This window comes from Suricata suricatta, chromosome 6 (genome assembly GCF_006229205.1).
Source record: "Suricata suricatta isolate VVHF042 chromosome 6, meerkat_22Aug2017_6uvM2_HiC, whole genome shotgun sequence".
Lineage (NCBI taxonomy): Eukaryota > Metazoa > Chordata > Mammalia > Carnivora > Herpestidae > Suricata > Suricata suricatta.
Genome location: NC_043705.1, coordinates 92704186 through 92726148, shown reverse-complemented (window position 1 = coordinate 92726148; position 21963 = coordinate 92704186). Strand labels below are relative to the sequence as shown.

The following is a 21963-nucleotide window of genomic DNA, read 5'->3' as shown; positions in this document are numbered from 1 at the left end:
CTATCTGCCAAAGACTTCCAAATATGTATCATTCAAATATCTCTATCTTTTAAATACCTACTCAGCATCTCAATTTGTATGTATTATACACATTTCGAACTCAGATACCCAGGATTGAAACTTGTTCTCTGTTTATATCTTCCTCATCACAATTACTGGCATCTCCCTCTTCCTAATTTTTAGTTCAACAACATTGTCACTTTCAACTTCTCTCTTTCTACCAATCTTATATGCTATCCATTAGGAAATCCCTGTCTGCCCACCATTCTGCTGCTTGCACCCAGAATGAGCTGTGATCATCTCCAACTGCATTCTGATGGTCCCTTGATTCTGTTCTTGCTCTCCTCCTTCAGTATTCTAACTTAATAGAGCAATCCTTTAAAAATGAAAATTAGACAAGTCATACCTCTCCCCCCAAACAATGCAGTGGCTTTCTGTTTAATACTTAGTAAAATAAATGTCCTTAAAATCACTCCCAAAATCCTTTCGGGCTCAGTTCTTATTAACTCTCTGACCTCTTCGTATCAGATGGCATCTTTGCTCACTGCATTCCAGCCACAAAGTTCCTCTTGATGTTCCTGGGACATGCCAAGCACATTCCTGCCTGGGCCATTCACACTGATGGTTTCCTTTTTGCACCAGGTGGTGGCACGGCTGACTCTCTGAACTTCTTCAAGTCTTTTTTTAAATGTCATCTTCTCAGTGAGGCCTTAGTAGATCAAATTATTCAAAATACAAAAAGGCTTTCACCACTCTACTTTCTGTGTTTTCTTTTCATAGCACTTAACACCTTTGAAGACACTACACACTTAGTATATTCTTTTTTCTAATATTTTAATATTTTATCATTAAAGCATGAGTGGAGGGAGGGCAGAGAGTGAGAGACATGGAATCCAAAGCAGGCTCCAGGCTTTTTACCGTCCACCTAGAGCCTGATGTGGGGTTCGAAACCGTGAGTAGCAAGAGCATGACCTGAGCCCAAAACTGAGCCATCCAGACCCCCCACTTAACTTATTCATAATGTCATCTGTTTATTTTCTATTTGCCCCAGCTTAAATATAAGCTCCGTGAGGACAAAGATCTTTATGTCTTCTTTTTGTCAATATATCCCAAGCCTTTAGAACAAAGTTTAGCAGTTAGTAAGCACTTAAGAAATATTGATCAAATGAATGAATGAGGCTCTGTACCTTTGTTCTACTTGCCTAGGCTTCCCTCTTTTATGTTTACGTCTCCTCTTATGTATCCCTGTGCTTGCTCCCAGATAGTTAGATATCTCCATAGCCTTATGAATATAGATATCATTAAACCTATTTTATAGACATAGAGACTGAAGATCAGGGGTCAGGGAATTAATTTGAACATCATCAAACCATAAGTGGTGGAATAGAGATTCAAGTTCTGGATTACTTGTTTCTGAAGCATTTAAAAAATTTTTTTTGATGTTTTGTATTTAGTTTTGAGAGACAGAGAGAGAGCGCGCGAGCAGGGGAGGGTCAGAGAGAGAGGGAGACACAGAATCTGAAGCAGGCTCCAGGCTGTGAGCTAGCTGTCAGCACAGAGCCCGATGCGGGGCTCAAACTCACATCATTGCCTATGCTCCACATATTCATCTCTCCCAGCTCCGTCCTTGGCAACCCCTGATCTTTTTATTGTCTCCATGGCTTTGCCTTTTCTAGACTGGCACATACTTGGAATCACAGTATATTGACTTTTCAGATTGGCTTCTTTTACTTACTAATATACATTTAACTTTCCCTCATGTCTTTTCACAGTTTGATGGCTCATTTCTTCTTATTTCTTGAAATATTCCATTGTAGGGATGTACCACAGTTTATTTATCCATTGGTTGTATTTACCTTAGCTTCATAACTTTATTCCTGACCTGCAAGTAGAGGTTTTTCTTTGTAGTTTCTTTCAAAATGTAACCATGAGAACTTTGAATGACATGATTTAATAGAAAAATATAATTTTGTAAATTTTTTTTATAATGGAATAGAAATAGACTGGTCCAAGACTTACATTTATAGATTATTTTAATATGGATAAAAAACTTTAAATCACAGAAAAGTCCAGTTAATAAAGTGCAAAACACTTATTCTTGAAATTAACAAGTGTTACTTTTCTGTCAGATTTGTTTCAATCCTCTTTCCTCCCTCTGTTGCCCCCTCCCCTTGCCCCCACCGAATGCATTCTTCTCTGAAATAATTGCTATGAAGGATTTGGTGTATGTTTCTCTAGTTCAAATTTATCTTGTTAGTCTCTATGTCTCTAAGAACAATATATAGCACTGATGTTATTTTCTTATTATGCTTTTGTAACTTGACATTTAGATTTTGAGGTCTATTTTCATTAAGACTAAGCCTGTTATTTTTGATAATTCTCTATTCATAAAATTGCCAATATGTGGCAAATGGTGGCCAGTATTACAGGTTTGTATTTCTTACTGCTAGTTATCAGGAAACTTATTTCTTCCCAAAGTAAGAACTAAATTACTTGACACATGTAACTTTGGTGACAGCTTTGAGTTGTTGGAAGGAAGATTCTGTTTTTAAAAAGTCATCAGTCAATGCCTCTAAATATGCTGAAATTCTTGTAAAACTGTTGTCTCCATTGCATGTGAATGAATCTATTTCATATTAAAAGCAATGCTTATAAGATCTTTTAGTTGGTGGCTCTAGCCACATTGGGAATGATATAATTTAATGGCAAGGTAACCTCTGGTATTGCTGAAACTGGTTAGTTACAGCATCACTCACTCACACCATGAACATAATAGTGCTGATGGTTAGAGTATTTCAGCTGTGATGACATAAGATTTTTTTACTCCATTGAACAAGCTTCTGCCTTCTATTCCTGAATTTCCTTTTGACTTTGAGTTTATGTGACTCAACAACTCTCTGTAAGTCAACAGCTGCCAGATGCTAAATGTAATTAAGGCTTTACATGTACTTGTAACCTACGACATGTGTTTGGAACACAGGAAGCAAGGGGGAAAAGGAAGAAAAGGAAAACTCTTGATTCAGTTTCAATTATCCTCTCCCTGTTTAATGATGCTAACAGGCACTAGGAAACCATGGTCTTGCCATTCTCTACAAGCTCTGTGACGGGATGCTTAGCATAGTTTTAGACAAGCATCTAAATCCTAGCAGTAATTGGTAATGAAGCAGTTGATTTAAAGGAATTGATTTACAAACAAGAGTATATCATTAACATTTCTCCCCAATATTTGTGGTTACAGAGTAGACTGATTAGTTACCGAAGCACAATGTCTACTATACATATATTCACCTGGTGATAGACTGCAATCTATCCATCTCACTAGATGTCAAACTGTAGATGAGTTAATTAACTCTTGAAATCTAGATAATCCTTCAGTGATGGGAAAGTCAAAATGTTTTCAAAACATCAAGTGCATGATGGAGACAGGGACCTTCATGAGTGCTGAGAATGCAAATGTCATGTCTATGTCAAAATATCAGTTAATGTTTGTAGCTTCTCTGCTGCCGTATCAAGTATTCTCTGTTCTCCCCTAAGAAAGCAGACTGTTATGTTACTAAATGGAACAAACTTTAAATATATCTAAGTATATGCAGTTTAACTGGAAAAATATTCTGTCTGTATAGAGGTAGAAAAAAATTTGAAAAGGGAATCATGCCCATTATTTTCTATTTTTACACTTCCTTTTAATAATAGTAATAATAATAATAGTTAATATTCATTGACTTTTGACTTTGTTCTGGAATATTCTAAATATTCCATGTTGTCATTGACATAATTACCATATGAGACAAGTAGCGCTATAGTTTCCTCCATTTACAAGTGAGAAAATTGAAACATAGGAATATTAAATAGCCTGAGCCAAACAACAATAATATAGTCCTCACAGTAAGTAAGATAAATCTCTAAGCAGCTGAATGAAAATAAAATAAAAAATTTTAAATGAGCTAAAGCTAGAAATCTGAAGATTGAACTGCATGCTTATGGTAGGTCTTCACTGAGAGCAAGGACTGATATCAGACCTGCATTTAGGAGATTGGACCTTGGACTTAGAGTAAGAAGGAGGACATGAAACTAAGATTCCTGCATTAACCAGGAATTGTGAAAGAGATATATGATAATAGTACCACATGTCTTAGAAGCAAGTACACATTTTTCAGGAAGGAAAAATCTTCATTTGAGGCCCTTGTGAGTGTTGAAAATTAAAAGAAACCAATGTCAGCTGAAATAAATATAACTAATTTCGTAAGAACACAGACCTTCATTAATTAAAAGCAAACAAATCAAAGAACAGCCGATTTTGATCTTTGAAGTTCTAAAACATAATTTGTTAGATCCATACTTTTAATTATGTGTAGTATGCAATTAGCAAGTAAGACAATAATAGAAAAACAAAAAATATTTAAAAAGCTATATAATAAATTTTATAAATGAAACATATAATTGTTGAAAAAAATAGTTGAGCTCATACAATAAATATGAGATCAGGCACAATTAAAGAGAGAATTAGTCAACTGGAAAAAATAGCAAGAAGAAATTAGCAACAAACAGCACAGAGAGAAAAGAGATTACAAACATAATAGAGACATGTAGAGAGAAGGACTATAGTTTAATTAGTTGAATATTGGTTTAATTAGTGAAGATAATAAAGAATAGACAAGTGAGTAAATATTTAAGAGGCCATGGCTGAGAAATTTTTAGAATAAAGGAATGATGAATTCATAGAAATTTAAGGATCAGAATTTGGAATACACTGACCTAGCATACATATTCTAATCCCTTAGAGTAACCACTAAATAATAATGTGAGGAGATAGTTTAAAAATGAATAGAAAACTTATAATGAAAATGTTAAAAAATATTCACTCAAGTGAAGCTAGGACAGAAAATATAGAAAGGAATGACAGAAAAAGGGATAGATAGGAAAAATGAGGCAGAATGATGAACGTACATCCAGCCATATCAATAATCACATGAATGTAAATGGGCTGTCACACCAATTCAAAGGAAAAGAGTCTCAGATAAATAGCAAGTTCCAAATATATGCTGTCTGCAAAAACATATCTTTAAGTACAAAGTTGAAAGTAAAGACACAGAAATAGATGTGATATGTTTACTGCATACAGGAAACCTAAGAAAGCTGGCTTGACTATTTTATATCAGGAAAATAGGCTTTAAGATAAGAGGCATTACAGAGAAAAAGATGGATATTTGAAATTGATAAGAGTATTAATTCACTGTGCAGAGGTAAAAGTATATGTGTCTAGTAACAGTTTCAAAAAGAAAAGAGGGAGAGGTGGAGGAAGGGAACGAAGGGAGAGAGGAAAATTTGACAAAAGTATAAAGAGAAAGAAAAAAACATACTTTGCTGAAGATTCAACCTTTTCCTCAGTAACTAATAAAAGAACTGGGCCAAAATTATCAGTTACGATCTAGAGATCCATATTGTTATTCCTTTCAATCAAATAGACATTTATAGAATACTACATACAATTGTAAATACACTATCTTTCAGTGAAACATTCAGCAACATCTACTGTTTTCTGAGCTACAAAGTAAGTTTCAATGACATTCAAGAGGAAATTCTGCAGTCTGTTCTCTGTCCATCAAGTACATAAGTGAGAAATCAATAAAATAGAAAATCTAGACAGGTCCAGATATGTGGAAATAAAATTACACACTTCTAAGTAACCCATGTGTCAAAGACATAGAGAAGAAACTAGAAAATATTTGGAACTGGAAGATAATGTACAACATATTCAAATTTGTGGGATACAGGTGAATAGGGAAAGTATATAGGCTTGATTATTTAAGAAATACTGTTTTTAAATCAGTGATCTATATTTCTACCTCAAAACCTAGAAAAAAATGAGCAAATAAAACCTGAAGTTAAGCAAAGAAACACAATCAAGAGCAAAAATCAAAGAAATATAAAATAAACAATAAAAAAAAATACTGAAGACAAAAGCTTGTCCTTTAAAAAACTGATAAAATTGATAAATCCCTAGCAAGAATGATCAAGATAAAAGAGAAAATACACAAATACTCCAAATCAAGAATTAATTAAGGGCTATTGTTATGGATCCTACATATATTCAAAGGCATTATCATAAACTATAGTTATTTATATAAAATGGACAAATTCATTATAAAATATAATAATACAATCAGATATTTCAAGAATGTTTATTAGAGATAGTCACTACATATTGATGATAAAATATTCAACTCATCAGAAATCTGTAATAATTCTAAACCTATATATACCTATAATAGAGCCTAAAAATAAAGAGCAGATAGTGATATAACTATAGGGAGAAACACCAATTATTGTATGAAATTTTATCATTTATCATTCAATTATTTATGAGACAAGCAAACAGCAAAGCATAGAGAAGAATTTATGCATAGAAGAATTGAACACATGATTAGTAATTTGGTCAAAATGACATATATAGAACCTGGCACTCAGTAATTAGAGAATATGTGTTCTTCTTAGATACATAGAAAATACTTACCGAAAGTTCACCATTTTATAAAACAAAATTCAAAATTGTTCAAAGATTTAGTAACAAAAATGTTGCTTTCTAACCAAATAGAATTAAAATAGAAATCAGAAACAGAAATATATACAAAATATCACAGTACATTTGGAAAGTTAATAAATAGTTGCAATATGTGTGTAAAATGTTTAGATCTAAACAACAAGGAAAATGCTGTGAATCAAAACTTGACAGATGATATGAAAATGGTGCTTAGAGGAAAATTTATAGTCTGAAATACTCATAATAAAAAGGTAGTGTGACTGAATATTAATGATGTAAATATTTAAATTTTAAAAATATGAAATTGAACAGTTGAATAAACTCAAAGAAAGGAGGGGAAAAGAACAATTTGTATATGTAAGCATAGGAGCTAATAAATTAAAAAACATACAGAATCAGAAAAGCAAAAATGTACTTTTTGGAAGATAGAACCAATCCGGTTAAAATAAAGAAAATACATCCATCTATCGATGGACACTTAGGTAGCTCCCACACCTTGGCTATTATAAATAATGCTGCAATAAACATGCAGTGCATGAATCTTTTCAAATTTGTGTTTTCATTTTCATTGGGCATATTCCCAGTAGTAGAATTATTGGATCATATGGTATTTCTAATAAGGAGTATGTAGTGCACGCACACACACACATGCGTGCATACTGGAATATTATACGGCCATTAAAAATGATGTTTTGTTTTGTTGCCAAATGTGACAACATGGATGGATCTAGAGGAAATAAATCAGACTGATAAATAACATGATATCACTCTTTTATGAATTTAACCTCTCCCCCAAAAGATAAACAAACAAAAGCAGAAAACAAACTGATAGTTTCAGAGGGAAACGGGCAGAGGGGATGATCAAAATGAGGGTAGGGGAGAGGGAGATACATACTTCCAGTTATAGAATGAATAAATCAAGGGGAATAAAAGATACAACATAGAGAATATAGTCAATGATATCATTATAGTGTTGCATGGTGAAGAATGATAGCTACACTTTTGGTAAACAGAGCATAACACAGACATGTTGAATCACTACACTGTGCACTTGAAAATGTAACGTGTGTCAACTATACTCAAATATTTTTTTAACTTTTAAAAAAGGAAAGTGCAAATAAGTGATGTCAAAAATGAAAATAAACGGGCTCCATGACTTCAGCTCAATTCATGATCTCGCAGTTGGTGAGTTCGAGTCCCACATCGGGCTCTGTGCTGTCAGCTCAGAGCTTGGAGCTTCAGATTCTGTGTCTCTCTCTCTGCCCCTTCACCACTTGTGCTCTGTCTCTCTCTGTTTCTCAAAAATGAATAAACATTGGGACACCTGCTTGGCTCAGTTGGTGAAGCATCCAACTTCAGCTCAGGGCATGATCTCGTCATTTGTGAGTTTGAGCCCTGTGTTGGGCTCTGTGCCGATAGCTCAGAGCCTGGAGCCTGCGTCAGATTCTGTGTCTCCCTCTCTCTCTACCCCTCCTCCCCTGCTCACACTCTCTCTCAATCTCTCAAAAATAAATAAACATTAAAATTTTTTAAAAAATGAATACATGTTAAAAGATTTTTTTAATGAAAATAAGGACAACATTCTATATATATGAGAAATTTAAAAGTATTCAAAAATATTTGGTAACTTTGTATCAATCCATTTGAAAATATAGATGAAATGAGTATATTCCTAGAAATATTGACGGTTCCAAAACTTTCAAAATCAACTCAAGAGAAAATAGAAAATGTTAACTCTGTTAAAAAAAAAAGTAAAGTTTCTGCATCTGTAAATGGATGATCATCATAATAGCTATATTTGTTGTAAGATTACTCTGTGGCAGGCAGTGTTTTAAAGCATTTTTACCTGCCTTGCCTAACTCAATGCTCACGACAACCCTATGAAGGTGGGTGCTATTTGTATGTTTATTTTATAAATGAATAAAATGGAGACTCATATGAAGAAATAATTCTAAGAATGTATGTTCAACAAGCATTTTTTAAAAACAAACTCAGGAATTTCCACTTTAACCCTAGCCTACATAGTGAAAATTTAAAGGGCTGTTGTCCTAATTAATTGGAAAATTATATATGAATTCATTAAGAACAGTGCCTGCCACACTATATGGTCCTCAGTAAATGTAAGCTACTCTGGTAGTTCTCAAACACAGGATAGCCAGACTGTTACTGCTAACGTACTATTGTCCTTGTATTTATTTATTTTTTATCTCTTTAAAAGCAATTTGTTTGAAGAGGCAGAGTCTCATGAGGTCAGATGACTATACACCTTTGTAAAGCTGTTGTGTAGGACAACTGATTTTTATATTTTTTATTACTAGAAACGATGTTTTTTCATTTTGTTGGAATTTTCATCCGCAGAAAGGAATCTCCAACTAGCTAGGTTATTGGGTATTTCATTTCTATTTATGAACTGGCAGTTGCTCAGCAGAACCTTTTGTTGTAGCTGCTTTGGGTTTTCCAGTTTGGGCTTTGTTCAGTTTGGAACAGTGAAAATGCCACCATATCAGAGGAGAATGCCACATTCACCTTTCACTTTGAAGTCATAAAGCTTACAGAGAAACCAAAGATATTAGAAACTCTCCCGTTGTCACTAGCCATTTTGATGTTTCCTTGATTTAGAATGTGTTTATTGACATGGGGGTGACTCTAGTTAAGAATTGTGAAAGATGTGACACATCACCCATTTAGATGGAGATTTTTTCCTTTTTTTATTTATTTAAATTTTAGCTAACATACAGTGCAATATTGGCTTCCGAGGTAGAATTCAGTGATTCATTACATATGATACTCAGTGCTCATCACAAATGCCCTCTTTAATACCCATCACCCATCTAGCCCATAATTAATCTAAAGTTTAGGAATATCAAAATATTAACATTTTAGATGCTATACATGAAAGAAAATTATTTTTAAAGTGCATTTTTGAAATCTAAGTAGTTGACTTAATTTTTATGAATAATGATGCATGTACACGTACTCTGTAGTGTCAAGCCACAGGACTTTTCATCAACGGTTTTGTCAATATTTGGGAAAATATCTGAATATGTAAAATCAAATGAACTTTAGAAGGGCATTAGGAAAGAGTTTATGTGAAGAATTTTAGTATACACAAGCATAAAACATTAAAATTCATAAGTAGTTTATTCAGTGGTTTTCAAAATTGTTATCAATCCTTATACAGATATGTAGATTTTACATTATTTGAAAATAGTTTTTCAGATAATATTGGTAGGTTTTTGGTAAGTGATTATTCTGTGTAGCTAGTACATATCAGTCATTACTCAAATTTCAATGTAAGGTATTGATATTAAATATAAAGTAACAATTAGTGATACATTTTGATTAATCAAAATTAAAAAGTTTTGTTTTATCACTTATAATTGCCATACTTTTATTGATAACTTTTTGCTGCAAAAGCTTATGGGATCAGATCAAATTACTTCACTTCCTGTGATAAAAAAAGAACTACAGTGTTGTAATTTATATCCTTTTTTAAAATATTTTTTAGAAAATTTGGAGTTCGCACTCATTTCTGACTTGACATGTACACTATAACGTTTGCTCAGGAAAAGTGACCCATGTTTGTTTACAAGAGATTCTCCTTGTCTTAGGATAGATGATGCTAGAAAGAGGCCTCAAAAATGGATTCAATGTTTAAAAATGAATCAATATTTCATATTAAGTAGTAAAAATTTTTTACCATAACTTTATCTTCAGAAAATAAAACTGAAAAAAAGAAAACTGATTATCAAAAGTATATTTGATTTTATGTTTAATTTAACACAATTTAGTATTCCAACTATGTTATAATTATTAAAAAGAATATAGAATAACAAATTTTCTGGGATGCATAATATACATATTTTATGGTAAAATTGCATGACTGTATTATACATCCTTCGCTTTATATTAAATTTTGCAGCTTGATCACAGAGTTGTATTTTGCAAAAAAAGATGAATTCATTAATTTACCTGAGGACTGCTCATTAACCTTTTACTTAAATAATTATCATTCCTCATTCAAGTTGAGATTTTCCTGATTCTTGGTATGATGAGTGATTTTTTTTTTTTATTGTATCCTGGAGATTACTTTTTGAAACTCCGGGTCTTATTTAAATCTTCTGTTTCAGCAGGCCTCCTCTGACACCAAGCCAGTGGGAAAAATGGGACCCTGAGGCTTGCCTGCCAGGTGGAGGGGAAGGTCCAAGTTCCTCACTTGGCCTACTTTGACAGGCAGAGGGTATGGATTGAGAAGTGATGTTCTCTTGCCTCTGAGCTGAGTTGGGTTTTCAGACTTTTCCCTATGACTCTGCAGTTACTAAACTGGTTCATAAAGAGAGGGCACCTCTTTACTACAGTTCCCCCACAAATCCTTCAATTGTGGTGAAAGGAAATTTAACATTAATTCTTCTCTGACACCAGCAGGGAGAGGAAGGGGTGCTTCATAACCACTGGGTGGGGATGGAAATCCAGGATCTCCTTACAGCCACCAATAACATTTTTGTGTGGGGTGTCTGGGAAGGCTCATTTCTACTGGATGAGGATGAAATTCTGGCTTACCCCTTGATTCCATCCTGGGGTGTTTGTGGAGATAAGGAAAGCCCCTTAATTATTGTAGGCTTTACTCTAGGCCAAGCTTGTCTGCTTGCACTGGTGTTTTTAATTTGCAAATTTCTCCAACACCAGGTCTGGGATATATAACGCAAAAAGAAACCCCAGGGAACTCACAACCATATCCTTACTCAGGTCTCAGGATCCTAATAAGTCTATCTTCTTCTCAACTCTTTTTATATGTATTGTTCAGGAGTTTTAGCTGTACTTAGGGGGAGAATTAGAGAGAAGTGAGGAATTTTATCTTGATCCAGAACCAGAAGTAGTCATCTTTTGAAGAATCCATCATGCTAACATGCGTTTCTAGTTTTTCTTGTTAACGTGTTAATTCTGTTAAATCATGGTAATTATGTGGTCTTCCTTGTGATCCTAGTGTTTTTTAGCATCACTTTTAATGACTTCATAGAAATCTGCATCTTCACAAGCTTTACAACTTAATCTTGCATTGGCACTATATTACTTTCTGTTATCAGCAACTACCTGATGACATAGCCATTGGTATTGTGTTGATATGAGAAGAGATACTAGCAGTAAGTGGGTAGGGATGGTGAAGATTAATTTTATAAGTTATCATTAGTGACTGTTTTCATAGTAACTTGCTTCTGTGTGTAGAATTTCATCTCTTAAATTCAGGGGACTTGCATAATGATTTTTAGATAATAAAAGTTTTCTATATTGTATTCCCCCCCATTACTACAGTTAACTTTTATCTTCCTGCCCTCATAGTAGAAAATCTGTTCAAATGCTGACATTTCCAGTGCTATTTGTATTCCCTGGTATTACCATGCCATGATAATTCTGACTTAGCGACATATGTGCTTCTCCTAGTTAAAGGTTATTTCAAAGTGTGAGAAGTTGGTAAAAACTTAGAAAATAAAGCCATGAACACAATGTGCTGACATATCTTTCCTTTGAATTGTGTTCCCAAGCACAACTAGTTGGTCAATGGATTACTCTTGATACCTTTTGCCGAATTTATCTCTAAAAAAGTTTTGGAGAGGATCTGGGTTATACATTGAGGTTATGATCAAGAAAAAGACAACTTAAAAGAGACTTCTCAAGAAGTTATTTTTAAACACTTGTGTTCTGCTATCCTGATCCACCTAACAATTTTTAGATATTAAGTTTCTCTCCCAATACCTTACGTTATACTAAAATTCCATGATGTAAATATAGATTTTGTGTAATCATTCATCTATAAAAATAGTGACTTTTGCCTTGATAATGTAATATGGGGCCACACTGGAATGTGCATTAGTAACAACCATAAAACACATACCTGAGATGAAATGAGTTTGAAACATCATCTACATCCCCACTGTGATATCAGAGAGATTGGAAGCAGATAGAAGGTAAACATGTATTTCATGAATACTGAAATAGTATGACTCTTTCTATCTTTCTGCAAGAAAGTAAAGAAGGAAAGAAATGTTGACTGTTTTCCACTAGAAATCTTAGCTTGGAGAATCACACAATGACTAGTCTCTCTCTTCCATTCAAAGCTGCCATGGAGCTTAATAAAGACATAATTATACAAGATGAATTAAAGCAAAATCAACCTTCCATCAATGAGCAAAGTAAGTGCAAAACAATAAGTTGGCATGGTGTTAAAATTCCCCTATACTATTTCCATTCTGAGCTGAAGGGTATGACACAAGGGTTTTATACTGTAAGACAAACTACGTGAAAAGTGTTTGTCTGAAATCAACGTACATAGAGGAATGTTTGGGAATGGTAAGGTAAGAGCAAACTGAAGGGGGCCTGATAACTTCATGGAGTAAATTCACAGTCCCTCCAAGTACTGAATCCACCACTAGATGAGCATCTATTGGGTAAGCTGTGAAAGAATGAACAGTTGGACCACTAGATGACCTTTCGAGGCTCCTTGTCCTTTTCCTATATAGTATTTATCACTGTATAAATTGTACATTGTTTATGCGATTCTTTGATTAATGTTTCTTTCCCAATTAGACTGTAAATGTCATGGGCTCCATTTTTATAAGGCTCCCTGTTGTATCCCCAATGCCTAGCATAGCACTGGGAACAATGAATATTTGTAGAATGATTTAATAAATGATAGATCAGTTTTTCCTTTCCAATGTGTATGTGGCTTACTGACTCCATATGTTAAGCCAGCATACTTGGGAAAGGCATGGTCTAGAATCTGTTCCAGATACTCAGAATAGGATTCCTATTCTTTGAGTTAGTTGAGGACAGAAGCACCAAACTAGGAACTGTGAGATATGGGTAACATTGGCGGACTGTGGGAAGATGATAATGAGGCGTTTAGAAGGTAATATTTTTGAGAAGTCTAGAGGAAAAATTTTCTGAATTTAGAAGAAAATCTGGCTTCCTGAAAACCAGTGTGAACTTAATTACTTCTTCCTGTTGAATTTAGTACAGTAATTCCAATTTTTTTTACAGTGTTGTTTGTTTGTGTCTTTGGGGCTGTATGCTTAAGGTTGAAACTCTTGAAGTATACTTTTTTTTAACATTTGTGGTTACTTTTAAAATTATGCAAATTTTTACTGATTTATGATGATCTCAAGTTTGTTTTAACAGAAAAATAATATTTTAATTTCTTATCATCAAGTAAATTTGATAACCAAAGAAGGGAGACTATTTATTCCATGGCTTTCTATGCCCTAGGCTTATTGCCTATTACTTTGAGTACCCAGATTGAAAAGCACATGGGATGCTCTGAAAACTGAGGCTTCTTTTCCTCTCACAGATGTTTCTCTTTTCCTGAGGAGGTCTTTGAAGCTAGTTCCAGATAATGAGATATGGGAAAACCATCAGGAAATTTGCCTTGATACATACATACTCCATTTCAAATGGAATCATATAGCTAAAAATTCCCACATGTTGAATAAAAACATGTATGCTTTAGTTTGACTTGTTTTCTTTTATTGAAGGTAAAGGAAGCCTTGTATTTCATGCCTGTCCAGAGCAAGCATGAGCTCTAAAAACAAGATGGGAGAATTTTAATATTTAGTTTACTTAAGAGTGAGAAAATGAAAATATATATAAAAGTACTTTAACATCATATATGATGAACTTAACTTTTGTTTTATAGACTACCAAAATGGAAATATACATTTTGGTGTACACTTATGAGACAGTACCTAATTTCTAAGAATATAAACTGTAATGGAGTACACTGGGTAGAGAATTTCAGACAGCATGATAAAATGTATGCATAGAATAAATAACAGCACTTGGTGGAAGTGAGGATGTCCCTCTTCCCTGCCCAGTAGCAGGAAGTCACTCCATCCCCACTGAAGTTTTGCTTGGGTTAGCTCTCCATTGAAAAAGTTTCAGTCTGCAGAGACAATTGTGTGTAAAGCTGGGTTTGGTCCCATTGACACGGCTAAAAAAGGCTGTGGAACATCAACATATAGTAAAGAAAGGAAAGTAAAACCTCAGAATAAAAATATATGTCTATTGCGAAGTCACACTAGGCTAATACAAACAGTTGTTTAGTGTTTTATTTTTTAAATGGAAGTTGAGAAGTAATATCAGGTATGTGGAGTATCATGGAGCAGTTAAGTTATATCATAAGTTTGGGGATATGATTGATAGGGACTGACCCTAATATAATCAATATACATAAGTAAGCCATGGCTTTGGTGTTATTTGGTTTTCTTCATTTGGTGTTAATAAGGTTCTCTTCATTTATAGCATTGAAGTGCGTTTCTTCACTGCATTTTTCCCCATTGTCCATAGCTTGATTAGAGGCCCCTCAAAAAAAATCAGCTTTATATGTCAGTAAATAGGATGTACCACATGACTCCATCTAATTTGCATTGAAAGCTTAAAATGTCAGTAAAGAAGCTGCACTATTAAAGCACATACATAGATAGAGCATTCAGTGTGCCAGAATCTTGCGGGCTGGTTCCTGATTAAGATCATTTCACCTTGTAGAATAAGCAAAGGCTTGGAATCTGCAGATTATCGGTTTATCTTGGATCGGCCACTTTCCTAAGCATGACCTTGGACACAGTATTTAACTTCTCTGTAAAATGTTCAACACCTAAACTGTTGGGCTATTATGAGATTTAAACGAGTTTGAAAGCCTATCAACTGCCTGGCCACACGCCCAACACATGGGAACATATAAACGTTCAATAAATGCCTCTTCACTTCTGCTTCCCATTTGTGCACACATTCATGCTCCATAGGTGAAAACTACTTGTGGTTTTAAGTCATGTGAGCAAATTGACATTGTCTGATATCATTTAAAAACATGAGGACTGACTTTTCATCCCTCAGATGCTGAATTCAATAATACATTACATAGTTTATTAAAAAGAAAAAGTTCGGCGTATATTATCACATAGAAGATACACAGTGATCCTGAGAGGAATTTAAGAGATTAATACCCAGATTTTACAGATGAGAAAACTGGGGCTCAAGGAGTAAGAGACTTGCCACAATGAGACTTACCAGTGGGAAGCTGGGATTGGTATCCAGGTCTCCTGGCCACCACCCACATTTATTGGAGGATTAAGGTTCTTTGACTTGAAGACAGACTGCTCAAGGGATCAGATCCATGTTTTGCTACAATCTAGATGTGTGACCTTGGGTAAGTCACTTAAATTCTCTGTTCCTCTGTTCCTCAGTTTCCTTACAAAATGATTACATAATATTATCTTCTTCATAAAGTCATTTTCACCTTAGAATTGTAAAATAAAAATTGCAAACCAAAAGATGCCCAGAGCGAAGTAAGTGCTTGGTATATACTAGCTATTATTCTAAATCCAGTGTTTTTTCCAGTTACATGTGCTACCTAGACAATAGTAAATGCTGTAACATTTTTGAAAAAAATGCTGAGCATTTTGACCTAGGATTAAAATTAGTTTTAGATGTTTACTTTTTTGTTTTCAAATGTACCCCAGTATCCTAAATACTCATGCTTATATATTCCTCTATACCATGGGAATCTGGTATGTTTTTTGGATGGAAAAGCAACCGTCTGCTTTTTGTAAGAATAGATTTTTAACTTTGTAGAGCGTTTTACAATTTGTAATCCGTCTCTCTGTTGCTGTCACCTTAGGAACTAACTTCACCCTTGCGGAATTGGGAATGTGTGAGCCCTCCCCACACCGAAGTGGCTACTGTTCTGACATGGGGATCCTTCATCAGGGCTACTCTCTGAGCACAGGGTCTGACGCCGACTCCGACACAGAGGGAGGGATGTCTCCAGAACACGCCATCAGACTGTGGGGGAGAGGGATAAAATCCAGACGCAGTTCCGGCCTGTCCAGTCGTGAGAACTCAGCTCTTACTTTGACCGATTCTGACAACGAAAATAAGTCAGATGATGAGAACGGTAGGCCTGCTTCTTAAATACCTTTTAATGTTCCGGATATGGCGCAATGTGGCGTTTGGGATGTCTGTGTTTTAATAAAGAAGAGTATAAAACCATTCATTTTCTTTGAAATCGACCTTGTCTACCCACTCTGAGCTCGAGAAAAATAAACTGGCAAACCTCAAGCACACAAGAAATGAGGAGAGAATTTTAAAATCACATTTTGATGATAACACAGTATTCAGCTATAGTCAGTTGGTCTTATTAGCAAGTAAATTACATTGCAAAAGAGGCAACTTGATAAACTATGACCTATACCTAGAAAATGTTCTCTTGCCACAACTTTCTAGGTCTTCATATTGATTTCCCCTTCCCAGTAAATGGCAACCTGGGTTTTTTGGGGTTTTTTTTCATGAAGATCTCTTAGGAATCCCACCTTATCTTAGACTTTCATTTCCAGGCGGCAATGCCTCATATCCGTATTGAAGATCAAACCTGGAGCAGATGCTCTGGAGTTTAATAATGACAAATAGGAAGAGACTTGTCTTCAAAAAAGTATTCTCTTCTATGTTCACTTTCCTCCTTGGTACCTATGTAGGTTAATGGCTTCCCACATCTTCTATCACAAATCACTATTGCTTATCCATCAGCTTTGTAGATGGGTTTTAATGAAACTTTGAAAATTAAATGCTTCTGATCATTAAGCAGTAAATATAGGGAAGCCTCAGCAAGTCATTAAAGAGATAAGGTGCTTATTTGTGGATTTCTTAGTGACTCAGAACTGTGTTTAGTCAAAAACATCTCTTAAAAGATAAATTGCATTAGGTACAGTTGATTTATGAAGAAAACATCAAATGCTATGTGATTTGTTATGAATATATTGTGTGTTTGCAGAAAGAATTACCATTAAAATGTTTATAAACACATCAGTTAATAATGTTTATATAAAATATTATAAACTTCTACTAGAGTAGCTTTAAGTGTTTTCCTGCATTTAAAAGAAGAAAAAGAAATTCACAGGCGGACAGCTTGTTGTGAATGCAAAAGCATGGCTAAATATCATTTAATCTCAAAACTGTGTTGAAAATACATCATTTCCTGGGTAAGTCGCATACATCCAAAAAGATGTCACTTTGTTGCATTTTAATTTGTGTTTAATTCAGAAATAATTTATTCTACAGTGGGGACAAGAAGATATGTCTTACTTATGCCTCCGTTCGTGTAGCTAATCAAGGTGCACACTCAAGGAAAAAATCTGTACTTGACTCCTTTTGAATTTTAACAAATTTCTGACACTTGACACATTCAACACTCTAAGGCACTTATTTGATAGGAAATTAGTTTTGGAAGTTTTCATAAAGGCATACATTGAATCCATTTCCTGATGTACTTTTTCAAGTCCGAGTGTATCCAGGACTATTTAAATGGAGGTAGTTTGATGGCTTAATAAATAAAATCACTTGTAATCCAAGAATGTATGGCACATTTTAAACAAGGTCTTTTGGCAAATCTTCCATGGTGGTATTTTCACTGGTCTCATGGGATGTTTGATAGAATCTGCACCCTCTCTTTTTAAACCTATATACATCTTAAAAAGTTAATAGAGTTTTCTAGTGAAGCATATAACGTTTGCCTTGAATTTACCTAGAACTGTTATGGATAAGATAATTTCATAATTAATGATGTATTTGGTAGACCAAAAGTAGTCTCCTTTTTCCAGTATTCTTTAAAACATCATATATGAACAATTTTCATCTTCTGGGAGTCCATATAAATCCCTATACATGGATAAGAAATAAACCCCTGAGTCTCGTGTCTTGATATTTTCCTGTAAATCTAGTTATAATAGGGTCAGAACTGGATAAAGAAATCTGTACTTGGGTGTACGGAGTGACTCTTTTGTGCCTGCATCTGGCAGAGCATAGAGAGGTAAGGAAGCCAGGGGTCAAACTTAGATGATAGAGGGATGTTTTAAAAATGTACAGATAAAATGTATTTCCTTTTCTCTCTCTCTTTTTTAAAAATTTTCAGTAATCTGCATATTCCAAAGATGTACATAATGCATGTTCTGTTCTCATTTGGGGGCTAAAAATAAAAATAAGAGATTTTGCATGTCCCATCATAAACTCATTAAGCAAATAAAAAGTGAGGTGCAAGCCACTCGGCAGGCTGAGGTGTTAACTTCAGTAAACTTCTCTCTCTTTCTTTTTGACAAATTCTGTTTAGCTCACAAAGAAATCAATGCATTTGCACATGACTGGGTTTATGAAGTTTGGGAATGTATTATCATATAGATTGACAGTCGCCCCACTGGTTCCACACCACAGCGTGGACACTTACGAAGCCATCATTAATTTCTCACACTTGTACCCCGCAATGGCTTCCTCCATAATAAACACTCTGTCCTTCAGAACCAAATCAATAACCTCTTAGGTAGGCCTCTCTCGAAGAGGAAGTTACAGAATCTATACTTTGAGAAAGAAGCTCTCGGATTCAATTTTAGATTTTAAAGATATGTGCTAACAAAATGAATATTTTCTTTGTATCCCATATATTTTTGTTTCATTTTCATGGTAGGATCTTAGGGGTAACTGGATGCTCGTAGTGCTTATTTAAACATTGCACTTAAAAATTCCAATTGTGGTTTTGCTGAGCGGAGTTAGAATGCGAAGGCAGACCGGGGTATCCAACCTTCAGACTCATGTAATAAAAACCTTTCCTGCTAACAGTACTTCCTGCATGCTACTGTGACAAAAATGACCTGCTAGTAACTTGGTAACTTGAAAATCCCATTGCACTGAACACACGATAAATTTATCCTTTTTTTTTTTTTGCCTTTTTTCTTCACAGCTCTGCATCTTATACTCACTGTATGGCCACCAAGTTAGCATTGTGTTTGCTTTGCTTGCTTTAAATAAATATAAATCTCAGGTCCAGGTGGTTTTATCAGTTTCTTTGACTATGTCTTTAAGTTAAAGATGGCATTGTTAGAATTGGCAATGAGATTTGAGAACAGTGAGGCCAAGTTTTTGCTGCTGTGTAATTTGACTGCATCTATAGAAACAGCTTTCTCAGTGGCTTTAAATAAGAATCATCCCTTTTTCAGGGTAATAAATGTCCCACTTAAAATATGTCCTCTTGGAGGCCCTTTGTACCACCTGAGTTATGGAGAAAATGGGGCAGTCACTAATACACAAGAATAACTAATTGCTTCTTTAAAAATGCAGAATAGCACACACTGTAAAAAATCCAGTCTGTGTACTCTTGACTCCCTTAGGCGGTTTCTTTACCTTGGGGATTTAAAAATATCCTTGAGTGGGTTTTTGTTTTTTCAGCATAATTCTAGTTTTAGTTATTTTATTAGAAATCCAGAAAGAAAAAAGAAAATACAAAGAAAAGAAGCTTATCTGTGGAACAGAGAGCCAGAAATTATAGAAAACTAAATCTTGTCTTGGATAAAGAAGAAAATTAGCCTTCCCTTTACCTTCTCTGTTTCCACCCCAAAGTAAATAAAGACAATGGTCACTTTCATCTCTTGTCAATTGGGAAATTTATAATTCTCATAATGTACTTTGAGGTTGAAAATATAAATGTTGGGTTAATTTCATTGCATTTCGCAAACTGCATTTATAAAACAAGCTGGCTCTTGGCACATAATGGATTTGTATAAAGTTTGTTTGGAGAACATAGGTTTTATTAGATTGTGAGTCCTCTTGGCAGAGGTCTGCAGTGTTCCTGTCTCTTCGGGAGGGCTTGGATGGACCCAGGCTCTCATTGCATGTTAATTGAGGCATGAAGACAGAACTCTGAGGGGAGCAGGGAGGATTTTCCTTAATACCAGGAACAATATCTGTAGGTTATTGCCACCAACCACATTGCATTCATTCATTAGTGAGGTGACTTTCTCAAGTCTTCTTCCTTTTTCTTCAAAAAGCAGCCCCTCAATAGATTCACTAAGGTAGCCTGTATGTATGTACGTTACAGACCTGCTAGCATGTTTCTGTTAGTACCACACTCTGTTATCCTGGCATACTCTTAAATTTATTTTGTGTTTTATAATCCACTCTACTCTTTTTTTCTTCCCCATCATCGCACATGTAAAATTTACAGGGAATGCCTGGAAAAGATATAAAAACTTACTATAAGCACCAGATAATTATAGCTAAGGGCTCATAATTTTGCTCTTAAAGTAGGAATAAGAATAGTAAACGAGCTACAGAAATGTAGTAATACTTGACTGTGTTTTCAGTGTTGATACAGGGATGATTTCTTTTCCAGTCAAACTTTATGGAAAAAAACCTCCATGGGAAAAAATACTGTCTTATCCTTTAGAAACAAAACAAAACAAAACAAAACAAAAAACATGAAAGAAAACAAAACAAACTTTAAATCCATTTTGATGACAATTATTTCAAATTGGGGTTTTAAGCTTTCTTTTTTTATGCTTGCAAATTTGAAAGAGTAATATTTGTAAGGAATGTGAAATGACTCCTCATGGATTGAAAAATAAAAGGGAAAAAAAATCACCTGTCAAAAGCGTCTCAGTCTGCTCTTAATGAAAGGATGCTGTGATTTTAATAACCACTCAATTCCCTAAAAGTTCAAATATTAGAGACCATAGAGGCACTTTATTTTGCAAAAAATTTATTAATGAGAGTCTTAAATATATGGTTATAACAATGCTAAAATACAGCTGATAATAATGTAGAACCAGATGCAGAATTTAGGAATATCACATTGTCACATGGCTTGGTACATTCAGAAGAAGGACGGATAAGTTTTGCAGAGGGACCTGCCTGAGACTTTAAAGATTTAGGTTTTTGGCAAATGGAAGCAATGCTTACATTACTTGAAAGTAGAACAGAGGACTTGAAAGAGTGTCAATACTGCATGTTCCAGATTATAAACTTTAGTGGCATGGTTTTTAGTTATTTATATATTTCTTTCTTTCCTTTGGTGGTTGCTTTCATGTTTGCTAATGCTCCCGGGGGCTATCAAGGAATGGCTCCATTCAATAAATACAATAAATAAAATGAAGCACTAAGCCTTACTTTTGGCAAGGGCAGCCTGATTATTACACGTGTAATCTCTAGGCCTTCGGGGAGACATTGGGTTGGTGGATAATCATTTGGTTTTAAGCTGGTGAGTTCCTGATATCTGTACTTCCACTTCAGTTAGGCAGCAAAGGCAGTCACCGGGTGAGAGGCAAATGGTTTTTGTCACTGCACCCCCAGAAGCCTCTTCACTCAGAAAACTCTTCACTTTTTTGCTTATTGTTCAGTCACTTTTTAGTTTAGTTGTTGTTTGTCAAGGATCAAATTAAATTTAAATTTGGGAGAGAGGTGCATTCAAGTATTCAAGCTGTAAATAAAATGGGTTAAAGCCAAGGAAGTAGATAGTACAAATTTTCTACAGACAACTGTATCCTGATGAATCTGTGCAAAATAAAACATGAAGTTAAAGGGGTTTGTGAAGGTGTATACCAAGTAAGGAAACATCT

At 34.6% G+C, this 21963-nt stretch overlaps 1 protein-coding gene across 1 annotated transcript in view; it reads left to right on the top strand.

Annotated features, from left to right (window-relative positions):
* Positions 1-21963, top strand: part of TENM2 (teneurin transmembrane protein 2) — a 1222720-nt gene that overhangs the window by 352100 nt on the left and 848657 nt on the right. Inside the window, exons 5-6 of the mRNA XM_029942895.1 lie at positions 12655-12729; positions 16209-16484. Of these exons, the coding sequence (XP_029798755.1) occupies positions 12655-12729; positions 16209-16484 (351 nt within the window). The remainder of the gene's footprint in view (positions 1-12654; positions 12730-16208; positions 16485-21963) is intronic.